The sequence below is a fragment of the Myripristis murdjan genome, chromosome 12 (genome assembly GCF_902150065.1).
Source record: "Myripristis murdjan chromosome 12, fMyrMur1.1, whole genome shotgun sequence".
Lineage (NCBI taxonomy): Eukaryota > Metazoa > Chordata > Actinopteri > Holocentriformes > Holocentridae > Myripristis > Myripristis murdjan.
Window position 1 is genome coordinate 5,462,756 of NC_043991.1, and position 12,750 is coordinate 5,475,505.

At 42.5% G+C, this 12,750-nt stretch overlaps 1 protein-coding gene across 2 annotated transcripts in view; it reads left to right on the forward strand.

Annotated features, from left to right (window-relative positions):
- The first annotated feature begins 2,127 nt into the window (after window positions 1–2,127).
- Window positions 2,128–12,750, forward strand: part of LOC115369531 (transmembrane protein 132C) — a 72,715-nt gene continuing 62,092 nt past the window's right edge. The window contains exons 1-3 of one of the 2 annotated variants that reach the window (XM_030066164.1): window positions 2,128–2,133; window positions 6,607–6,931; window positions 11,355–12,276. In XM_030066164.1, coding sequence (XP_029922024.1) covers window positions 6,751–6,931; window positions 11,355–12,276 — 1,103 coding nt within the window. In that variant the 5' untranslated portion in view covers window positions 2,128–2,133; window positions 6,607–6,750. Of the gene's footprint in view, window positions 2,134–6,558; window positions 6,932–11,354; window positions 12,277–12,750 lie in introns of those variants that run through there. The other variant, XM_030066163.1, reaches the window with a different exon arrangement.

Consider the following 12,750-nt stretch of genomic DNA (forward strand, 5'->3'; position numbering starts at 1 on the left):
TTGCTGAATATTTCACAAAACCCCGGAGTGCCAGTTAAACTCCCAACCTCAACTTGATCCTCGCCCCGGTATCACAGCAGGGATCTCCTCAGATGCTCCAGAACAGGTGGAATTTTTTACTCGACTTCGACATAAGACAAGACGTCGTCTGTCATTGGACAAGTTTGAGATTTCTTATTAAGTTTCTGCACGCTAGAATTTGGGCTCCTGATGCCGTCCATATGTCTGCCTTAATGAGGTTTGAGAGTTGGCATATTTTATTGGGGGCTCGGTGAGTACAGCGCAGCGCTAAAGGAATACCTCAGCGTTTTGGGCAAAATACCCTTTTTCCAGCTTACCAAGATCGAGACGAGCTGTTTGATACAATTTTCACCTCTGTGCATCCAGTGGCTACGGGTAGGGTTAGCATTTCATTTTAGCTTAGCATAAAGACTTGAAGTCTGTGGGAGTCATTAGCCTAGCTCCGTCAGAGTGATAAAATAAGCCTTACAGCAGCTCTGAAGCTGTCTTATTCACGCAGTGTATTGTGTGTATCTGGAATACACACCTTGGAATTAAAAAAAAAAACAAAGAACAAAAGTGAGAGTCATTTTCTGAGTGTTGGATCTTTCTATACCTTCAGCGGTGAGCGGATCACTGCGATAGTCGAACCGATTATTATTATGTATTCAGCAGTTTCAGTTCCACCATCCATCTAACTTGTCCTGAAGTGGCTCTCATTTTATTTAAAAAAAAATCCAAAGATGTGTATTTCAAATCCACATGATACACTGTATAAATATGACAGCTTCAGAGTTGCTGTAAAGTTTAGTTTTTCACTTATGGGAGTCTATGGGAGACTTCCTAGAATTCCTATATTATCCATAAGTATTGAACCAGTGGACGTACAGAGGTGAAAATGGTATCTAACATCTTGCCTCAGTCTGGGTAAGTCGGAGTATTCCTTTTAGAATGTGATTTTGAGAAAAGTGTCTCTTCTGCCTACCTATCTAATGGAAGTTGTTTCTCCTTGTTTACAGTGAAAGGAATTTCAGTGCATACTCAGATATCAAAGATGCGAAAAACTGCATTGCTACAAACATCCAAGGCCGTCCTGGCTCAGAAATATGACCCGATGCTGTGAATGATCTGTTGTTTTCTAAGTGCCAAATAATTCCTCTGTCAGCCTGAGTAAGAGAAATCCGCAGCAACAAGCTATATTACACGGAGTATCCTTCCAGCATGTCCATTCATTTGCTCCTGTATAAATGTGTTTCCCAGCAGGTGGTTGGAGGCAAACCCCCTTACATGTCGATCACGGCGCTCCGAGGGCAGGTTGTCAGTGGGAGGATATTCCACCTGGCTGGTAACTCATTCTGGGTATCCCGCAGGGTGGAAAACTGATGTTTATAGCAGCCACGCTCCAAGAAGCACATTCATTCTTCATCAACTGTGGAATGTTGGCTGACATCAGTGAAGGGAAGAAGCTGGGGCTCAGGCCTGGCCTCAGTGATTCATCTTTGTCTGAGACTGCTTGGAGTGGGAGACATCCACAGGGCATCACTTCCCTGCGCCGCTGGAGAGCTCTCGGAGTTAACGCCACTCGTGCTGAAATGACTGGCTGGCCGACTGAATCCCTGCCCGGCTGCAGCGCTGGCTGTTATTACACCGGTATAAAGACAGCTTTATGTTTGGCGAACGGCCTCCCGAACTCCTTGGAGATTAGAGGAATAGAGGAGCAGTCTACAATCATGGCGGCTTAGAGGGCTTCATAAACACCTTAATGACTCCAGTTGTCTTGGGTCTTCTTGAAACGCCTCTGTATATCTTAGTATTAGCCAATTTATTCACACGATCCCCTGACAACCGGACGCAACACTTACACTGATGCTGTTTTACGCTGTTTGATGGATAGTTGGAAGTCCATTTTATCACCATTTAGCTAATGGAGTAACAGGAAGGGCTACAGACTGATTAAAAGATGGAACGGTGCCATAGTTCAATTTCCATCTCTGAGCTGGATTACTGTCGGTAAAGGTTAACAGATCTACTAATCATATGGTGACCCCTGTGTGCACTGATCAGTCACAGCCTGGTCATAGTTCATCTGGATGTCAGCTTCGAGGCCGACAGGGTATCCAGGTGCTCTTCCGTGTCAGCTGGTTGAATTTCAGGATACTGGAGATATAACAGCTTCTTCTACTGGAATCCTAGTCATTATTTGGATGCATGAAAAAAAAAAAGGATCAAGCACATAACTTTGTGTCTTGAAGCGAGGAAAGACTTGCTCACAAACACATGGCAACCCATTATACATGCCCTTTGTATGTCGTTATATGTGTTTTATGAACCCTTTCTTCTTTAAGTCCCATCTTTACTTCTTTGTTTTTTGGCGTTTTGCCTTTATTGATAAGATCACAGTGGAGAAAGAGACAGGGAAGACTGGGAAAAAGAGGGATGACATCCACAACAAAGGTAGCAGTCCATATTTGATCCTGGGATGTCATGAGCACTGCGTGCACTTTAGCTAAATGAGTCTCAAGGAAGAGCTTTCATGACTTGCGTTCAAGAGGCATCATACATTTGCACACACACACACACACACACACACACACACACACACACACACACACACACACACACACACACATTCTCACTCAAAGTAACACTCTGACTTTACAGCTTTAAAGCTACTTTCATATGTTCTGCTGCTTTTCTTTTGCAGCAAGATTTTTTTTTTTTTTTTTTTTTTTTTTACTGTGTCTCACTGGTACAGTTTCCCCCCATCTTTATTTTGCTTAATCATTACCCAAATAAAATAAAACAAAACTCAAAACTAGTATCTTTACATATGGCCACAGCAAATATATTGTCCTCCACAAATAAGGCAACCTGTTTAATGGCCACTCAATAGTAAATATGTTATCATGTTTTAATATGCAATCGTAGGGGACCACTATGCAAGTCAGTGTAATGAAAATCCACAAATAAATAAATCAACAGGAAGTATGCAGTGCAGTGATGAGATGCAGAATTTCCCCAAATTTGATTAAAACCAGATCAGTGCTGTTTGAGATACTATGCACAAACACATTTTCCTGCTGCAGAAATGTGATGGGGAAAATGTGTTTGAGATACCTCACCTCACAAATGGGTGAACACACAAACACTGCAGTGCCCCCTTCGGGCCCATCAGCCGAACTGAGAAGGTGGCACAAAGTGGCGGGGCAAATCTACCCCCCTAAGAAGTGTCAAAATCCAATTAGAGGTGTCTGAGATACCGTGACACAAAACATGTAGAAAGATGAAAAAATGAACGAGCGGTAGGAATGAGATCGACTCACACTCCTTCTCCACGGTTCATTGTGGAAGACGGTGAGAGAGGAATTTCCGAAAAAATATGAAATTCATGGACCATTTTTACCTCACCAGTGAGCCTAGATCTGTATTTTTTTCTTGAAATAGTGACTTCCATTTGTGACTATTTACAGTGACTGCTGTTCCTCTTAGTATGTGACTGGCTTGATCCGGTTATACACTGTGCAAATTTGGGTTGTCCCAAACGAAAGATATGGACGACATGGAAGAAACATGGCGATATCTTATGATAACGCCGAAGGGAGTCCCTTTGTTGTTTGTCCTCATCCTCTGTGTTGGATTTTTTGTCCCAACACATTAATACCACCATTGCAAGGGCTCATTTTTTTGCTGAGCTTCATTGTTTACCACTACAGCGGTGCAGATGGATGACGTACGCCGATGATGTCTTCTTGTACATCCGCCATATCCGTGTGTGATTGTCGCACAGTCTACATACATCAAACTTGATGTCATATCCAAGTTTGCTAGATCCATGTTGCACATTGTGGCTTGCAATAAACTTAGAAGATTGCTTATCACAGTCTGTAAACACCATTAGTTGCCAACAAGGGATGAGTGAGTATTATGTCCACTCTTCCCTTTATGAATATTCCTGAGTAAGTTTTGTCTCTGACCCATAGCCTCCATGGTAATTTCTCCTTCTATTTTTGTCTGAACAGCTGGATGAAAATCAAGACTCTTTAAAACAACAACAACAAAAATCATTATAGGGATTTAGGGGGCAAATCATGTTGTTCCACTTCAAATAACCCCCACAAACATTTCAGCCACCTGGTAGCAGCTTTTTATCCAGCGGAGGTCACACATGGTGAATCTGACCACCTCTCAGTCATCTCTGCCCCCATCAGCTGACAGCAGCAGCAGGTCGAGTTTCCAGAACAACAGCTGAGATCTGGAGCCTTTCCCAGGCTCAACAGTCCGTGGCCACTGCCACTGTCAGCTTTAAATGAATACTCCAACGTTTGGGCAAAATATCCTTTTTCTGACTTACCCAGACTGAGACATGATGTTCGATACCATTTTCACCTCTGTATGTCTAGTGGTTCAGACGTGTATTTCAAATCCATGATACGCTGTAAATAAGACAGCTTCAGAGTTGCTATGACGTTTATTTTTCACTTTGAGGGAGCCAGGCTATCGACTCCTATAGACTTCAAGTCTTTATGCTAAGCTAACACAAAATGCTAGCCATGGGAACCGAGCCACTGGATGTACAGATGTTGACTGAACATCTTGTCTCAGTCTGGTTAAGTTAGAAAAGGAGAATTTTGCTCAAAATGTTGGAGCATTCCTTTAATAATCTCATCCAGTCAAAAAAAAAAAAAAAAAATACAAACTGAGTGCTCAAATGAAAGCCTCCTGGATTAAAAATGCAATGCTAATGATAGCCCTGAACTTGGGGTGCAGGGTGTAATGTGTAACTTCAAGGTACTCTCCTGAGATACTACAAGCCATTAATTCTCCACAGTTTTATTGGCATTTATATATTCTTAAATGTGCCTCTAAGGCACATATTTATTTTAATCAGTGTCTGCTGTCAGGGAAGGAAATGTTTATTCACCAATGATGCCTGCTTGCATAATGCCGTCACCTTGGCACTGACGCCACCTTCCATTAAAGCAGAATGCACTGAGGCGCTGGACACCATGCGTTTGCTTGGCAGACACATCTCTGTCAGGAAAGCTGATTTATTTCAGGCATAAAGTGTTGTTGACACAGGTGTGCTTGCACGTACACAAACATTAACTTTGCAAAGACACGCACGCAAACAAAAATCAAGCAGGAGTGGCTGGAAGGAGCTGGGACAGCATTAAGAGGCAGTCGGAGGGGGATGTTGAAGAGAGGATGCCAGGGAGGACAAGTCTGCCTGTTGGCTCAGCTCATTAAATCTTGTAGGGGGCTCTGTACTGTAAATCTGGTGTCAGCACCTAGTCTGATGTCTTAGTGTGAATCCAGAATGGATGACAAAGTGTTGATGAGCCGTAACCCCTGGCTCGCTCTCACAGCACAAACTCCTCTCATCGTCTCAGTCCATCTTTTCAGTCCATCCAGTGCACAGCCGCAAGACGTCAGGACTTTTCTGCTCAGGCTTTCTATTCACGTCGATGCTCAGTCTATCTCATCATCATGAGTGTATGGCATTCTAGATCAAAACAGACGAGGTAATACAGAAAAAAACTCACACACACAGACACAATTACTCAGAATGCAAGAGGTTAAATGTGGCCTATGGGCCTGCAGGAACACAGAATCAAAATACATTTTATATTCATTTTACTCTCTTATTTGAATTCACCACATTGATCTCTCCACAGAAAATGTCTCACATCCCTGAACATTGCATGTGAGGCAATATTCTCAGAGGGAGAACACTGGCAAGAGCTTCACATTAGGCAGCCGAGACACACAGACTAAAGGGGGGGTTTGCATGTTTGTGTGCTTATTATATTTTATAATGTTTCCAAATGTGCAGTGTGCTATGACACTGCAAGGCTTTATAGTGTCTGCATCAATCTGCTCCATCCCTTTCCAGCGCGGTAAGATCCCAGTGACGCTGCGGACTGGAAATATGCAGCTGACAGCTGGCAAAACTTTGACAACTCCTGACTTTTTCTCCATAAGAACAATCCAAAACAAAGATCATTTTGGAAATGAACAGGCGCACGTGCTGCCAGAGAATCTCACTGTAATTTAACCACCAACAGCAACAGCAAAAGCAATAGCAACAACAGCAATACGAATAATAATAAGAATAATAAATAATAAATAACTAAAAATATTAATTAACTAAATTAATTAACTGAATATTATTAACTAAATTTAAACTGGTAAAGCAATGCTCTCATTTTGTACTTGCACAATCATTATAATAAGAGTTAAGAGATATTTTGCATCTACTAATAGAGATTCTTAATGGTTTGATGTGTTTCTGCAAACAATATTTACCCTTCAGCCCAGAATCATATCTTAAATTTCACAAATCAACATCAAAACGACTCATGGAGAAATCACTGATCCCTTTGACCTTGTGCGCATTTAATTTGCTCGCAGCTCTCTCCCTAACGCCGATTACCCACGTGGCTCTCTCTAATCTGACAGACTGCACATGTTTACTGATTTTTTTTTTCTTTTTTTATCATGAGAATAGCCGCGCCTGTTGCTGTCCTGCCCTGCCTCTAGAGCCCTGCCACTGGAGGGAAAACTGCCCTGTGGAGCGCTTTAGGGAAAGTTGGCGCATATGGAGAGAAACCAGGTTTAAACATCACCGATGCAGCGAGAGGAGGCACTGTGTGGGTGAAGAAATCAGCCAGACCTACAGGAGAGCAAATCAGAAGGCCTTTTTTTCATTTTGGTCCTTTAGAGTTAGTTCCTTTTACTGGACACCAAACAATGGTATGGTTTGTCTGCAGCCTCTTCTCCCAGCAGCGCGCACGCAGAAAGCTTCCCCCGGTGCGCCTTGGAGAGCTGCAGCTGGCGACGACCTGCCAGCTCACCAGGATGATGCTCAGCCTTCCTCTCCGTCCTGCTTTCTCAGTTGTCGCGGTGGCTGTTCTAACCGCTGTCACTAAAGGTGAGATTGACCACAGCGTTTGGCTCTTTCCAACCAGACCCCTTCACTCAACTTAGTTATTAATTTCCGAAATGACAGATTTCAGAATAGGAGAGGGGCAGCTTGAAAGCGCCTATAAGGCCCACAAGGCACGATTCAAAAATACTGTGAGGATAAAATTAATTATGCGTGTTACAGAGGCATAGCCTACTTGTAGAGGCACACACACGCATATAAAGTAGGATTGAGAATCTTCACTAATTGAACTCTTAATTTTGGTACGCACTTTGGATGTCACACTCTCAGAAAATAAAAATAAAAGCCCATGATTGTACCTTTAGAGGTCCAACGGCTTGTCACAGGGGCCTCTAAGGTGCAGCTTTCGTACCTTTAACATTGGGAACTAATTTGTCCCCTTGTAGTTTGTATAGAAACTAGTCTTGTACCTATATTATAACCACAATATCGACTGGAGAATTGTATTACCTATTTTTCATATCCACAAATCTACACAACTTATTTCAAGGCAACTCAACCATAGCCTACAAATTAAAATCTACCTTAAGTGAATATTTTACCTCACTGATTTATTTAGTTACGTGTTTATATATATATTTATGAATTCCTTCATTTATTTATTCATTCATTCAATGTATTTGGCCTAACAAATGCTGTCCTCCAACATTGTGCCAGAACATTTTGAGGAAACAGTACATATATGTACCTTTTACTGCTTGGCAACATATATGTGACTTTTTGGATCAAAAAAAAAAAAAAAAAAAGGTTCACATAATTACCTTGAGGTCCAATAATTAGCCTTATAGGAGGAACTTTTGTGTAGATTGTACCTTGGGGGACAGAAATGGACTCCTACTGCACCCCATGTTTCTGACAGTATAAATAACATGAAGTAGGCCAATGATAACTGAATGTTATGGTACTTAAAATAATCTCTTTCAGACACTTGAATTTGGAGGTTCCAGTCGTTTTGCTAAAACGTACGCATTATGCTTAATTTACATTTATTCTACTTGTTGTCTTTTTTTGAGGGAGTGGGGGAGGTGAATTCCTAGATAACCTTCCACCCTCTGTGTGTCCGCTCTGCTGTTTCCCCTCCTGTCCAAATGGAAGTGACAAAAAATGCACTGTAAAATAACGCACACAATAGTGCGCCTTGGGAAAATTCATCAGTGGGATTAGGGAGGCTTGAAGTTCTGCCGCTGTTTCTGCCGTTCAGAGATAACCTGCATTAGGAGCCATGAAGTTAAGCTGTCTGTCTCCTGGCGATAAAGATATCAGAAGACTACTTTCTAAGATTACCTGCGTGTATATGCATTTTGTGTGTATATGTGTGTGTGTGAGTGTTTATGTACTAGAGAATGGGGTGTGTTGGTATGCATCACGTTTGTGCGCACATCTGTGTATTTATGATGTACAGATATGACTGCATCCATCTATACTCTAGGACTCAGGTGTGCGTCTGTGCTCTTAATGCTTATCTAAATGATAGGGAGCAGTGTCTGTGATACATGAATATGCATGGCAGCGTTATCTTTCACGGTTGTCCGGTCATTGAGATGTGCTCGCTGATGTGTCAGAGAGCACATCCGAGGACGAGCTCGCGTTTATAATAGCATTTTAAGTGTTCGTTGATTTTTTTTTTTTTTTTTGGTTCCAGTGGCACGGGTCAAGATGCTTCATAAAGACCAGCCAAGACTTCACAAATTAACAGTGAATTTATCAGTGAACGTTTGATATAATATTCAGCAGCATGGAGCAGTGCAGCTCCAGTTGGTGTGAGGAGTAACTTTGAGTCTACAGATGAGGGGGCAGCATATCCCAACCACCACCTTTATCTTGAAATCTCTATTTAAGTGGAAACTGACAAAAAAAAAAAAAAAAAAAAAAAGAGCTTCAAATGCAGTGTAAAAATCATTTTTATTTCTTTCTAACCCCAGTTTTTTGAGAATTTTCTTGCATCAAGTGTCACTTTATCAATAACAGTAATGCCTCCAGTTTGCTCATCTGCATTACTCTGCTTTGTTTCAACATATTTATTATCCCTCCCATGCACAAACAAGTGAAACTATACTGGAGACAAGTGGGATTATCTCATCCCTCTTGCAGATTTTTTCTTTTTCTTTCCTTTTTTTTTTTTTTTTTTTTACAGGTTTTAGGGGAAACAGATTGTAAGACTGAATTTGAAACTAAATAACTTAAGATGGATTTTTTTCCCCCAGTAAAGTAATCTCATCTTAAGTGCTTTTGTCTTTAATATCTGTATATATGTCATATCGAGACTGAGATGCACAGTCTGGTCCATTATTGTAAAATCCAGCTGCGATAAGCACGGGGTATAACCACTAGGTCAGTAGCAGTTTGTTGGTGGCTTACTGCTGTCTTACTTTACCTCCGTTAATGGTCAGAAGTGTGGCAGTGTTACTAATTATGATTTTTTAGGGAGAAAGAGAGGGTCACGTTGGATTAGATACGACAATTTCGTTTTTGTGTTTTCTTTCTCCCATTAATTGGTTTGCGGCTTGATTGACATGAATAAAAATCGGGTTATAATTGTAATCTTGAGCCGTTTAACCTTTGCAGAGTATTATGTTTAAGAGCGAACCCCGAAGAAATGTTTTATCAAGTTCAACTAATTAAAATGTTCAGGCGTATGTAGTGTAAGCGTTTAACAGCTTTTTGGCCCAGGGGTCCATCAAAATGAATGGAAATCCATTTTCAGGTTTTTGAGATATTTCATTACGCCATATCCTACTTTCATGTGCAGCAAAAGATTGGCGGTGTTTCCTGGAGTTGGTTCACAATATGCAATTTTATTATTTTTTTTTTTCTGTTCTTGGAAGATTTCGTCTGGTGTTCTGTTTTACATTTGCAAGAGAGAAGATCAGAGTGCCGAGTTAAGGCTTGCTTTCACTGAGGGAAATCCAAGTATCTTCCTTAACTTTGCTTCTTAAATCAGTGGGAGTAATCTTCACATGAGGTTGTTGGTGTTTTCTTCTGTTTTCTGAAGCCAATAGAGTAAGCATGTGCATGTGCTAAAGTAACAAACAAACTAGCAGGCTGGTCAAAGGGTGCTGCGAGCGATAATGAGCATCTCTGGAGCCAAAGCCCGTGGAGCCAGTGATGGCTTCAGTTACATCGGCTGAAACGACAAACAAACAGCCGCCCAAACAAACAAGCAAACAAACAAAAAGCAGAAATGATGCTGCTTTCGAGTATTCCTGGTTATTATCACAGCCTTAGCAAATAACCGAACAAGAAACAGAGCTCAAATCAACACAAAAAGAGGAAGACAAGTGCACACACTATGAGTTTTGCTCCCAAAATAGATTCATTTAGACCAAAATGTGACATTTCAAGCCTTAGATTGCACATGGCGTCTGGACTTTTCTTTCTCTGATGGTTTTGACCATTTTAACAGCGACTTGTAAATTCACTGCTCATTATCTTACCACCTGGGCGACACTCCGTAGTCTTTTGCTTCAAATGGCCTGCCACTCCATCTACATAATGTGCCATTATTAGTCTGCCAAACCTTCTTTTCCAAATACCGTATATATGAAATGCAACAGAACAGAATTACATAGTGGCTCAGTTTTCGTTCAAAAGATCTGTACAAATCTTTCGTGTGATGAGGAGCTACGTTTGCAGGCTTTTAGATGTCACCCCTTGAAAGAGGAGTCTCTGAGCGAGATGTCTTCAGAGAGGAAAATGTGCTCGCAAAAGAAAGAAAAAAAAGAAAATCACATTCTTTGTTGCACAGCAGTTACTGTGACCCCAAAACTGATGGCCTCAATGAAGCAGTAATTAGTTTTCTAGTAGCCTTTTCACAGATTTCTCTTGCTCAAAAGCACAAAGCATCAAATTGAGCACCTAACTTCTGCAGGGTTTCGTCCTTACCAAGAGGCACTGCAATGGAGCTCGTGTGTTTAGTCCCACACATAAGTTGGCAATCCAAGCAAAGAAGTCAGCAGTTTTGACACCCAGTAGTGCTGTGCTGAATTCAAGTTGTAGTAGTTATTAGCACTAATAGGGCTGGGTATTATTCAGAAATTTTCAATACTGGTTCTGGGACCAATATTGTGACTTCGTTACCATTTTCTGAACGATACCCTTTTCCGATATCAACTTTAGAAAAGCTTGTTATAAAATCAATTTTATAACACAGTGTTTTTCCTGCATGCCTCTACAATGTGTAACACCAGACAGCCAGTCATCAGCATTACTAGATCTTGGTACGAGCATGCTGCATGTTTATTGGCTCACTGACACTGATGAATTTACTCCTTAGGTATTGAAATTTTGGTACCATGGCATCTTTCGACACTGGATTGTATTGAAGCAATTTGGTCGGTGCCATAAAAATATCCAAGTTCAGTCCCCAGCCTAAGAAATAACCTCTTCCTTGTGATTTCTTCTGTTCTAGTTGCAGACAGCCAGAAGGTTTCTGAAGACACTGGGATTTATTCTACTCCATCCCCAATCTATCCTACAGTGGGCTTTCAGGTCCTCAATATGGACCATGTGTTTCTAAGCCAGAACACCCAGGAGCAGCCGGGCAACTCCAGCCTGAGGGCTCAGACGCAAACTTTTCTCATCACTGGTGCAGGAGCCGGGCTCCCCCAGCCAGTTGTCAATGCCTCCTACGGCCCCCTGACTGTAGATGCTCCCGTTCCGCCAGACTTACTCCTGAGTGGTCGCACGATCCTGCCAGTGATTTTGGTCCGCCAGGTTCGTTCCTCAGCCCCTGTAGTCAAGATACTCTTCCACATGCCGACAGAAAGAGACATCATGATGGTGCAGGGCAACACGGGGTCTGGAGAAGATAATGGGAAGACAGGGGCCAAAGCCACGGAGGGGGCTCACTGTGTGACAGCGTATGCGTTCTGGGAGACACGGGAGGTTCGTGGGTCATGCCTGGTGTCACCAGGTGGTTTCTGCGTGGCCCAGCTGAAGCCAGAACCTGCCTGGTTCAGCCCAGCCAGCCGGTCAGGCAGCTCCAGCAGGGAGGCAGGAGGCACTGAAGGAGCGAGTGGGCTCCAGGGGAACCCTGTGGAGGTCTACTTCCAGAGCCGGGGCGACCAGACGGGAAACTGTGTGCCCCAGGATAGTTTACAACGAGTGGGAGTAGGAGGAAGAGGAGGACCTGTGGGATCAGGGACGCCCATGATGAGGATAGGAAGTGTCAACCTGCTCAGAGCTCCACCGGGGAACCCCACCTTCCTTCGACTGAGGCTAGGGGGCGCTGTTGTAATCCAGACCTCCTCCAAACCCCTGAAGACCACAGAAGTGGCAACGTTCTATATCTTCCTCTCTAGCACATCTACCCTGGAAAACTTCACACTGAGGTAAGAGATCCTGATCGATAAAAATACATAATTCTCTCTTTTTAAGAAAAAAAAAATTAGGGTTGTCTTATGTTTTAAGGCAGAATCATTATGATTTTCCTAAAAAAAAAAAAAAAAAAAAAAAAAAATTGCATAGAGTCATACAAACAAAACAAAACAGAACAAAACAAAACAAACAATCCCTCTCAATTATCATTCATCTGGCTTTAGCTTAATGGGCACCACCATGCCTCAAACACTCACATCCCTCCATCGGCTCCCAGGTGCTGCTCGCATCAAATTCAAGTCCCTGACTCTCGCCTAGCAACCAAAACTGCTTCCCCCTACCTGGACTCCCTCTTCCAGGTTTACGCTCCCTCCCGCCCTCTTCGCTCCACCACGGAGCGATGCCTGGTGCCTCAGGCACAACAAGGCCCTAAATCAGCAGCTATGCTCCTCTCCTCTGTGGCTCCTCGCTGGTGGAACGAGCTACCA